Source organism: Entelurus aequoreus, linkage group LG18, assembly GCF_033978785.1.
Source record: "Entelurus aequoreus isolate RoL-2023_Sb linkage group LG18, RoL_Eaeq_v1.1, whole genome shotgun sequence".
In the NCBI taxonomy this organism is placed as follows: domain Eukaryota; kingdom Metazoa; phylum Chordata; class Actinopteri; order Syngnathiformes; family Syngnathidae; genus Entelurus; species Entelurus aequoreus.
Window position 1 is genome coordinate 6829217 of NC_084748.1, and position 12041 is coordinate 6841257.

A 12041-nucleotide genomic window follows, 5' to 3' on the forward strand; every position below is an offset into this window, starting at 1 on the left:
ATTAAAAGTCATATAGATTATTGTAATGTATGTTTTATTACAAATCATATAGATTATTGTAATGTATGTTTTATTACAAGTCATATAGATTATTGTTATGCATGTTTTATTACAAGTCATATAGATTATTGTAATGTATGTTTTATTACAAGTCATATAGATTATTGTAATGTATGTTTTATTACAAATCATATAGATTATTGTTATGCATGTTTTATTACAAGTCATATAGATTACTGTCATGCATGTTTTATTACAAGTCATATAGATTATTGTGATGTATGTTTTATTACAAATCATATAGATTATTGTAATGTATGTTTTATTACAAATCATATAGATTATTGTTATGCATGTTTTATTACAAGTCATATAGATTATTGTAATGTATGTTTTATTACAAGTCATATAGATTATTGTAATGTATGTTTTATTACAAATCATATAGATTATTGTAATGTATGTTTTATTACAAGTCATATAGATTATTGTTATGCATGTTTTATTACAAGTCATATAGATTATTGTAATGTATGTTTTATTACAAGTCATATAGATTATTGTAATGTATGTTTTATTACAAATCATATAGATTATTGTTATGCATGTTTTATTACAAGTCATATAGATTACTGTCATGCATGTTTTATTACAAGTCATATAGATTATTGTGATGTATGTTTTATTACAAATCATATAGATTATTGTAATGTATGTTTTATTACAAATCATATAGATTATTGTTATGCATGTTTTATTACAAGTCATATAGATTATTGTAATGTATGTTTTATTACAAATCATATAGATTATTGTAATGTATGTTTTATTACAAGTCATATAGATTATTGTAATGTATGTTTTATTACAAGTCATATAGATTATTGTTATGCATGTTTTATTACAAGTCATATAGATTATTGTAATGTATGTTTTATTACAAGTCATATAGATTATTGTAATGTATGTTTTATTACAAATCATATAGATTATTGTTATGCATGTTTTATTACAAATCATATAGATTACTGTCATGCATGTTTTATTACAAGTCATATAGATTATTGTGATGTATGTTTTACTACAAATCATATAGATTATTGTAATGTATGTTTTATTACAAATCATATAGATTATTGTTATGCATGTTTTATTACAAATCATATAGATTATTGTTATGCATGTTTTATTACAAATCATATAGATTATTGTTATGCATGTTTTATTACAAGTCATATAGATTATTGTAATGTATGTTTTATTACAAATCATATAGATTATTGTAATGTATGTTTTATTACAAGTCAAATAGATTATTGTAATGTATGTTTTATTACAAGTCATATAGATTGTTATGCATGTTTTATTACAAGTCATATAGATTATTGTAATGTATGTTTTATTACAAATCATATAGATTATTGTAATGTATGTTTTATTACAAGTCATATAGATTATTGTAATGTATGTTTTATTACAAGTCATATAGATTATTGTTATGCATGTTTTATTACAAGTCATATAGATTATTGCAATGTATGTTTTATTACAAGTCATATAGATTATTGTAATGTATGTTTTATTACAAATCATATAGATTATTGTTATGCATGTTTTATTACAGGTCATATAGATTATTGTAATGTATGTTTTATTACAAATCATATAGATTATTGTAATGTATGTTTTATTACAAGTCATATAGATTATTGTTATGCATGTTTTATTACAAGTCATATAGATTATTGTAATGTATGTTTTATTACAAATCATATAGATTATTGTAATGTATGTTTTATTACAAGTCAAATAGATTATTGTAATGTATGTTTTATTACAAGTCATATAGATTGTTGTTATGCATGTTTTATTACAAGTCATATAGATTATTGTAATGTATGTTTTATTACAAATCATATAGATTATTGTTATGCATGTTTTATTACAAGTCATATAGATTATTGTAATGTATGTTTTATTACAAATCATATAGATTATTGTTATGCATGTTTTATTACAAATCATATAGATTATTGTAATGTATGTTTTATTACAAATCATATAGATTATTGTAATGTATGTTTTATTACAAATCATATAGATTATTGTAATGTATGTTTTATTACAAGTTATATAGATTATTGTTATGCATGTTTTATTACAAGTCATATAGATTATTGCAATGTATGTTTTATTACAAGTCATATAGATTATTGTAATGTATGTTTTATTACAAATCATATAGATTATTGTTATGCATGTTTCATTACAGGTCATATAGATTATTGTAATGTATGTTTTATTACAAATCATATAGATTATTGTAATGTATGTTTTATTACAAGTCATATAGATTATTGTTATGCATGTTTTATTACAAGTCATATAGATTATTGTAATGTATGTTTTATTACAAATCATATAGATTATTGTAATGTATGTTTTATTACAAGTCATATAGATTATTGCAATGTATGTTTTATTACAAATCATATAGATTATTGTAATGTATGTTTTATTACAAACCATATAGATTATTGTTATGCATGTTTTATTACAAATCATATAAATTATTGTTATGCATGTTTTATTACAAATCATATAGATTATTGCTATGCATGTTTTATTACAAGTCATATAGATTATTGTAATGTATGTTTTATTACAAATCATATAGCTTATTGTTATGCATGTTTTATTACAAATCATATAGATTATTGTTATGCATGTTTTATTACAAGTCATATAGATTATTGTAATGTATGTTTTATTACAAATCATATAGCTTATTGTTATGCATGTTTTATTACAAATCATATAGATTATTGTTATGCATGTTTTATTACAAGTCATATAGATTATTGTAATGTACGTTTTATTACAAATCATATAGCTTATTGTTATGCATGTTTTATTACAAATCATATAGATTATTGTTATGCATGTTTTATTACAAGTCTTATAGATTATTGTAATGTATGTTTTATTACAAATCATATAGATTATTGTAATGTATGTTTTATTACAAGTCATATAGATTATTGTTATGCATGTTTTATTACAAGTCATATAGATTATTGTAATGTATGTTTTATTACAAGTCATATAGATTATTGTTATGCATGTTTTATTACAAATCATATAGATTATTGTAATGTATGTTTTATTACAAGTCATATAGATTATTGTAATGTATGTTTTATTACAAATCATATAGATTATTGTAATGTATGTTTTATTACAAGTCATATAGATTATTGTTATGCATGTTTTATTACAAGTCATATAGATTATTGTAATGTATGTTTTAATATAAGTCATATAGATTATTGTAATGTATGTTTTATTACAAATCATATAGATTATTGTTATGCATGTTTTATTACAAGTCATATAGATTACTGTCATGCATGTTTTATTACAAGTCATATAGATTATTGTGATGTATGTTTTATTACAAATCATATAGATTATTGTAATGTATGTTTTATTACAAATCATATAGATTATTGTTATGCATGTTTTATTACAAGTCATATAGATTATTGTAATGTATGTTTTATTACAAATCATATAGATTATTGTAATGTATGTTTTATTACAAGTCATATAGATTATTGTAATGTATGTTTTATTACAAGTCATATAGATTATTGTTATGCATGTTTTATTACAAGTCATATAGATTATTGTAATGTATGTTTTATTACAAATCATATAGATTATTGTTATGCATGTTTTATTACAAATCATATAGATTACTGTCATGCATGTTTTATTACAAGTCATATAGATTATTGTGATGTATGTTTTACTACAAATCATATAGATTATTGTAATGTATGTTTTATTACAAATCATATAGATTATTGTTATGCATGTTTTATTACAAATCATATAGATTATTGTTATGCATGTTTTATTACAAATCATATAGATTATTGTTATGCATGTTTTATTACAAGTCATATAGATTATTGTAATGTATGTTTTATTACAAATCATATAGATTATTGTAATGTATGTTTTATTACAAGTCAAATAGATTATTGTAATGTATGTTTTATTACAAGTCATATAGATTATTGTTATGCATGTTTTATTACAAGTCATATAGATTATTGTAATGTATGTTTTATTACAAATCATATAGATTATTGTTATGCATGTTTTATTACAAGTCATATAGATTATTGTAATATATGTTTTATTACAAATCATATAGATTATTGTTATGCATGTTTTATTACAAATCATATAGATTATTGTTATGCATGTTTTATTACAAATCATATAGATTATTGTAAGGTATGTTTTATTACAAATCATATAGATTATTGTAATGTATGTTTTATTACAAATCATATAGATTATTGTTATGCATGTTTTATTACAAATCATATAGATTATTGTTATGTATGTTTTATTACAAATTATATAGATTATTGTTATGCATGTTTTATTACAAATCATATAGATTATTGTTATGCATGTTTTATTACAAATCATATAGATTATTGTTATGCATGTTTTCTTACAAGTCATATAGATTATTGTAATGTATGTTTTATTACAAGTCATATAGATTATTGTAATGTATGTTTTATTACAAATCATATAGATTATTGTTATGCATGTTTTATTACAAGTCATATAGATTATTGTTATGCATGTTTTATTACAAGTCATATAGATTATTGTAATGTATGTTTTATTACAAATCATATAGATTATTGTAATGTATGTTTTATTACAAATCATATAGATTATTGTAATGTATGTTTTATTACAAGTCATATAGATTATTGTAATGTATGTTTTATTACAAGTCATATAGATTATTGTTATGCATGTTTTATTACAAGTCATATAGATTATTGTAATGTATGTTTTATTACAAGTCATATAGATTATTGTAATGTATGTTTTATTACAAATCATATAGATTATTGTTAGGCATGTTTTATTACAGGTCATATAGATTATTGTAATGTATGTTTTATTACAAATCATATAGATTATTGTAATGTATGTTTTATTACAAGTCATATAGATTATTGTTATGCATGTTTTATTACAAGTCATATAGATTATTGTTATGCATGTTTTATTACAAGTCATATAGATTTTATTACAAGTCATATAGATTATTGTAATGTATGTTTTATTACAAGTCATATAGATTATTGTTATGCATGTTTTATTACAAGTCATATAGATTATTGTAATGTATGTTTTATTACAAGTCATATAGATTATTGTTATGCATGTTTTATTACAAGTCATATGGATTATTGTAATGTATGTTTTATTACAAGTCATATAGATTATTGTAATGTATGTTTTATTACAAGTCATATAGATTATTGTTATGCATGTTTTATTACAAGTCATATAGATTATTGTTATGCATGTTTTATTACAAGTCATATAGATTATTGTAATGTATGTTTTATTACAAATCATATAGATTATTGTTATGCATGTTTTATTACAAGTCATATAGATTATTGTAATGTATGTTTTATTACAAAACATATAGACTATTGTAATGTATGTTTTATTACAAAACATATAGACTATTGTAATGTATGTTTTATTACAAGTCAAATAGATTATTGTTATGCATGTTTTATTACAAGTCATATAGATTATTGCAATGTATGTTTTATTACAAATCATATAGATTATTGTAATGTATGTTTTATTACAAATCATATAGAATATTGTTATGCATGTTTTATTACAAGTCATATAGATTATTGTAATGTATGTTTTATTACAAATCATATATCTTATTGTTATGCATGTTTTATTACAAATCATATAGATTATTGTTATGCATGTTTTATTACAAGTCATATAGATTATTGCAATGTATGTTTTATTACAAATCATATAGATTATTGTGATATATGTTTTATTACAAATCATACAGATTATTGTAATGTATGTTTTATTACAAGTCATATAGATTATTGTTATGCATGTTTTATTACAAGTCATATAGATTATTGTAATGTATGTTTTATTACAAGTCATATAGATTATTGTAATGTATGTTTTATTACAAGTCATATAGATTGTTGTAATGTATGTTTTATTAGAAGTCATATAGATTATTGTAATGTATGTTTTATTACAAGTCATATAGATTATTGTTATGCATGTTTTATTACAAATCATATAGATTACTGTCATGCATGTTTTATTACAAGTCATATAGATTATTGTAATGTATGTTTTATTACAAATCATATAGATTATTGTTATGCATGTTTTATTACAAATCATATAGATTATTGTTATGCATGTTTTATTACAAATCATATAGATTATTGTAATATATGTTTTATTACAAGTCATATAGATTATTGTTATGCATGTTTTATTACAAGTCATATAGATTATTGTAATGTATGTTTTATTACAAATCATATAGATTATTGTTATGCATGTTTTATTACAAATCATATAGATTATTGTTATGCATGTTTTATTACAAGTCATATAGATTACTGTCATGCATGTTTTATTACAAGTCATATAGATTATTGTTGTGCATGTTTTATTACAAGTCATATAGATTATTGTAATGTATGTTTTATTACAAATCATATAGATTATTGTAATGTATGTTTTATTACAAATCATATAGATTATTGTTATGCATGTTTTATTACAAGTCATATAGATTATTGTAATGTATGTTTTATTACAAATCATATAGATTATTGTTATGCATGTTTTATTACAAGTCATATAGATTATTGTTATGCATGTTTTATTACAAGTCATATAGATTATTGTAATGTATGTTTTATTACAAGTCATATAGATTATTGTAATGTATGTTTTATTACAAGTCGTATAGATTATTGTAATGTATGTTTTATTACAAGTCATATAGATTATTGTTATGCATGTTTTATTACAAGTCATATAGATTATTGTTATGCATGTTTTATTACAAGTCATATAGATTATTGTTATGCATGTTTTATTACAAGTCATATAGATTATTGTAATGTATGTTTTATTACAAGTCATATATATTATTGTAATGTATGTTTTATTACAAGGGGTGCAGCTGCCACGCTATTAAAGTGTGCATTGCTGCCATCTGCAGGACGGGAGTGGAAGTATGTTGATGAGGATTCAAAGAGGTCACCTCCAGGTCTTCCAGCAGGCCGCTGAGGTCCAGCCCCCTCTTGGCAGCGTCCCAGTAGCGGTACGGCCGGATGTCTTTGAACCCGGCGTCGGCAAACACGCTGTTGTGGTTCTCTGGACGCACAAAAAGCATGGTGACGACACAACACATTGATGACAACCGCTGCCGGTGTACACACCCCAGGTGGGCGCGGACACGTAGACGGGCGTGGCCGTGTTGTTGACGCCGTTGTACCAACGCCGCAGGAACTCCGCGCCGATCCTCAGCGCGCCCGTCCCGCCCAGGGCCTGGACGCCGCCCACCTGAGACCAAGCAGCGGTTACGGCAACAGAACACGCCCGCGAGGGTGACGCGGGCGCACGCGGGGCCTCACCCGCTTCTCCGAGATGGCGGGGCTGTCGTCTCCCAGGGCGACCTTGGAGGCGGCCGAGCGGAACTCGGGCAGTCCGAGGATGGGCAGGTACTCGTGGTTGAGGCTGTGGTCGTCCACGATGAGTCGCTCCACCTTCTTGACCACCGGCAGCACCCACGGCTGGCAGTCGTCTGTGCGGTAGGCTGAGAGACACCGTCGCTTTAGCACTTTGCTAGCACGTCACATGACCCCGGCTGCCGTCTGTTGATGACGTCATCGCCTACTGATGACGCAAGATGGCTGCCTGTGTTATTAGCACAACCCACTCTTGCCTTGTTGCATCCTTTATTTACCGCTACTCACTTAGCTACACTTTAGCATGCACATTCTAATATTAGCATGATAGCAATTTTTGCTAATTTTGTAGCATCAAATATTTTGTTCATTGACGAATGATGCCTGTTAGCATGCTAACGTTAGTGTGTTAGCAATTGTTTTAGCTAATATTGTCAAATATTGTGTTAATTGACGAATGATACCTGTTAGCATGCTAACGTCGCTATGTTAGCTATATATTGGCTGATTTTGTTGGTATACACCTCAGCGTTAAATATTTTGTTAATTCACGAATGATGCTTGTTAGCAAGCTAACGTTAGTGTGTTAGCAATTTTTTTAGCTAATTTTGTCAAATATTGTGTTCATTGACGAATGATGCCTGTTAGCATGCTAACGTCGCTATGTTAGCTATATTTTTGCTGATTTTGTAGGTTTATACCTCAGCGTCAAATATTTTGTTAACTGACGAATGATGCCTGTTAGCATGCTAACGTTGATATATGCGTTATTTTGTTGCTAATTTGTAGGTATACACCTCAACGTCAAATATTTTGTTAATTGACGAATGATGCTTGTTAGCATGCTAACGTCGATATGTGTGCTATTTTTTGGGGCTAATTTGTAGGTATACACCTCAGCGTCAAATATTTTGTTCATTGACGAATGATACCTGTTAGCATGCTAACGTTGATATGTTAGCTATATTTTTGCTGATTTTGTAGGTACACACCTCAGCGTCAAATATTTTGCTAATTGATGAATGATGCCTGTTAGCATGCTAACGTTGATATATGTGCTATTTTTTTTTTGCTAATTTGTAGGTATACACCTCAGCGTCAAATATTTTGTTAATTGACGAATGATGCCTGTTAGCATGCTAACGTCAATGTGTTAGCAATTTTTTTAGCTAACTTTGTAGGTATACACCTCAACATCAAATATTTAGTTATTGACGAATGATGCCTGTTAGCATGCTAACGTTGGTATGTTAGCTATTTTTTCAGCCAATGTTGTAGCTATACACTTCAGTCATACGTTGAGTCTGGATGCATGTTAACTTTAGCATGCTATCATTTTAAACATACTTTTTAGGTACACACCTATGACTGATACATTTTGGTACTTGGCACATATAAAGCTAGCATGCTAAAATTAGCATGCTAGCTTTATTAGCTAATTTAACAGGTATACACTTACATGTCCTACATTTTAGTATTTCACTAATGCTAACTGTAGGCATGCTAGGCCTTTTTAAGCTTATTTTGCTCATTTTTGTTACTGAATGCTATCCGGCCAGCATGCTAACTGTTAGCATTTCAGTTCAATATACAACCTTTTCCATTACCGACCGATTATGTTGGTACATCGAGGTTCCACTGTATGGGGCTCCGGTTTTTTTGGATGAGGGAGTGAGTGTGACTGAAGGTCACATGACTGACAAGCGCACTAAACTTAACTGGCGTGCGACACGTTTGACCCGCCAGGAACTCGTAGCATCTCGCCACGTCTCGTATCACGTATCAAATCAAGGCTACGGCTGGACCACAGATGGCAGAGAAACCATCACTTTATACATACATATCTGGTTTCATGTTCATAGGTTAAAACTAGGGCTGGGCCATAAATCTATATTGGAAGTTGCAAAGCAAGTTTGGGTGCATGGAAGAAGGCACTCGCTCTCTGGCCACCGAACAAGGCAGGAAGTGGGACAGCCAATCAGGTAAGCAACTATCATGTTTGGTTGCGCCAACTGGTGGTCTGGCGGTTGATTCTTTGCATGGAGTGAGAAGAGAAAGTCCCAGATGAAGAAATTGTGGATCAAAGAGGAAAAGTCACCTGGACAGTTTTTAGATGATGTGGTCTGTAAACCATGCACCTCCCCTTTATCTCTAAAATCCTTCAAAAAAATGGTTGCATAGCAGCTAAATGAATACTTTGCGTCTAAAATCTTTGTGAACCTTTTTAGTCGGGTTTCATTTTCACACTTTGCACTATTTTCATACATTTTTTATTTTAAGAGCTTATTGTTAAGTGTTCACCCTTTAGAGCACGGCTGTAACTTCCTGCCACTAAACCTGCGGAAAATAATTATTCCCCGGTTTCTCTATGGTCACATGTTTTCATTTATTCATCCTCGGCTTAAAAGACGCCACCTGGATTCTGACTTGCTGCTAAGCTACCGGCCGGTGTCGCACCTCCCCTTTATCTCTAAAATCCTTCCCAAAAAATGGTTGCATAGCAGCTAAATGAATACTTTGCGTCTAAAATCTTTGTGAACCTTGTCAGTCGGGTTTCATTCTCACAATCTGCGCTATTTTCTTACACTTTATGAAGCATTTCTTACACATTCCTTCAGTTTAAGAGCTTATTGTTAAGTGTTCAATGTGATTTAACTATTTTGTTGACATTGTCGGGAGTGTTTTTCACGCTTGCGTCAAAATGTCCTTTCTGCCTTGATAACTGAGGGGATTATAATCAGAACAGAGTTACAGCTAAAATAAAATATATTTTTCTCCTGCTCCTTACATTCCACAGGTCATGAAAATATCAATAATTATCGATATCGACCTATATAAAAACACTGATATCGTGATACAGTATTCAGCCACGTTGCCCATCACTAAGCAAAATATTCATGCATGCACCGATCCACCCAAACGTGTGCCTCGGGGTGAGGGAAAACCGGTTCTCTCCAGTGTTTAAAATCCGGGGAATCATTTGCTAGTCTTGTTTACGATTCCTGAGGGTGTGGTATGACGTCACCATGCGCGGCAGCTAAGCGCTACAAACGCTGGAAAGTGTTACTTTATTGAGTTTATAACTCCCTGGCGCTAATTTATACTGTTTTTGTACTTATTTGGATTATTATTGTAACCTATTTTTATGGGCTTTCCTCTTTGTGATGTTAAGTTCCTGTTATACGCTGTTGTACAGTATATGCCTTGAGCTCTTATTTTGAAGGCGCTAAGAGCGGAAGTGATGACACGTGATAGTGGAGCGGGTTTTTTTTTTGAAAGAAGGTAAATAAAGTGGTCCTCGTGTAAACTGGAGCCTCCGTGTTTGTTATTTTGTAGTTTCATACAGTACAGGCGACATTTAAAAAAAAAACCGCTCCACTACCACGTGTCATCACTTCCGCTCTTAGCGCCTTCAAAATAAGAGTTAAAGGAATATACTGTATAACAGCGTGTAACAGGAACTTAACATCACGAAGAGGAAAGCCCATAAAAATAGGTTACATAATTGTTATTATTTCTCGATTGTTTGTAAATGTTGCAGTTTATAAATAAAGGTTCATAGAATTAAAAACGCTCGAAAGTCATTCACGAGAAAGGATAACAACTGAATGACGTAGTTTTGCTTGTGTGTTTATTTCGACTGTACAATATTTATTATTGTTTTGGTTTTTTTACACAGTGTTTTCTTCTGTTTGTGCATCTTATCGAGGCTGTAGGAAATTGATGCGTTCGCGGGGCGTGGTTCACGGCAGGAAAAGTCAAACTCGGAGGACACAGTTACGTCATAGTTGTCACGGGACGAGTTTCCAGGGGCCAATTAAACCTGCACTCATCTATAATTAAGACACATGATCGCGAATATACCGTAAATCGTGGCAATAACGATATTCTTGATTGTTGACGTCGACGAGGGCGTTTGGTGACAGGACGCCGCGAACGCACCACGGCAGAAATGGGACCAGTTAGCATTAGCATCGTTAGCCGCTCACCTCCGACGCCCAGGTTGACTTTCTGGGGATGGCCGTCTTCCCTGAAGTCGGCGCTCAGCTTGAAGACGGCCACCGGGGGCGCCTGCGGGACGTCGCTGAACACGGACATGGCTGAGGAGGAAGACGGAAGGCGAGCAGGCAGGGAGAAAGATGGCGAGTAGCCGGGTTCACCTTCACGGACCCGCTAGGACAGACAGGACAGCGCAGCAGCCAATGAGGGGGCGGCTTACTCACGCCCTGTCGTGGCCGTATCCAATGAGAAAGCTCAAAAAGGAAACGTGCCTTTTTTTCATTTATTTTCATGTATTTTTTATTTATTCATGTATAACCGTTGTTTTTAGTTGAAACCTAATTATTCTGTTCATTTAAAATAGTTAAAATATTTAATTAAAACATCAATCGAGTTTAAAATAAAAAAAAATGAGTGGCTACAACCTGGCCACTAGGTGTCAGT

General features: G+C 29.6%; 1 protein-coding gene across 1 annotated transcript in view; it reads right to left on the reverse strand.

The window, feature by feature from the left end:
- The window catches only part of LOC133633752 (aspartate aminotransferase, cytoplasmic-like), a 56591-nt gene extending 44789 nt beyond the window's left edge, over positions 1 to 11802 (reverse strand). The window contains exons 1-4 of the mRNA XM_062026409.1: positions 11588 to 11802; positions 7545 to 7726; positions 7350 to 7473; positions 7172 to 7284 (exon numbers count right to left, since the gene is read on the reverse strand). Coding sequence (XP_061882393.1) covers positions 7172 to 7284; positions 7350 to 7473; positions 7545 to 7726; positions 11588 to 11696 — 528 coding nt within the window. The 5' untranslated portion in view covers positions 11697 to 11802. The remainder of the gene's footprint in view (positions 1 to 7171; positions 7285 to 7349; positions 7474 to 7544; positions 7727 to 11587) is intronic.
- Positions 11803 to 12041: the final 239 nt, after the last annotated feature.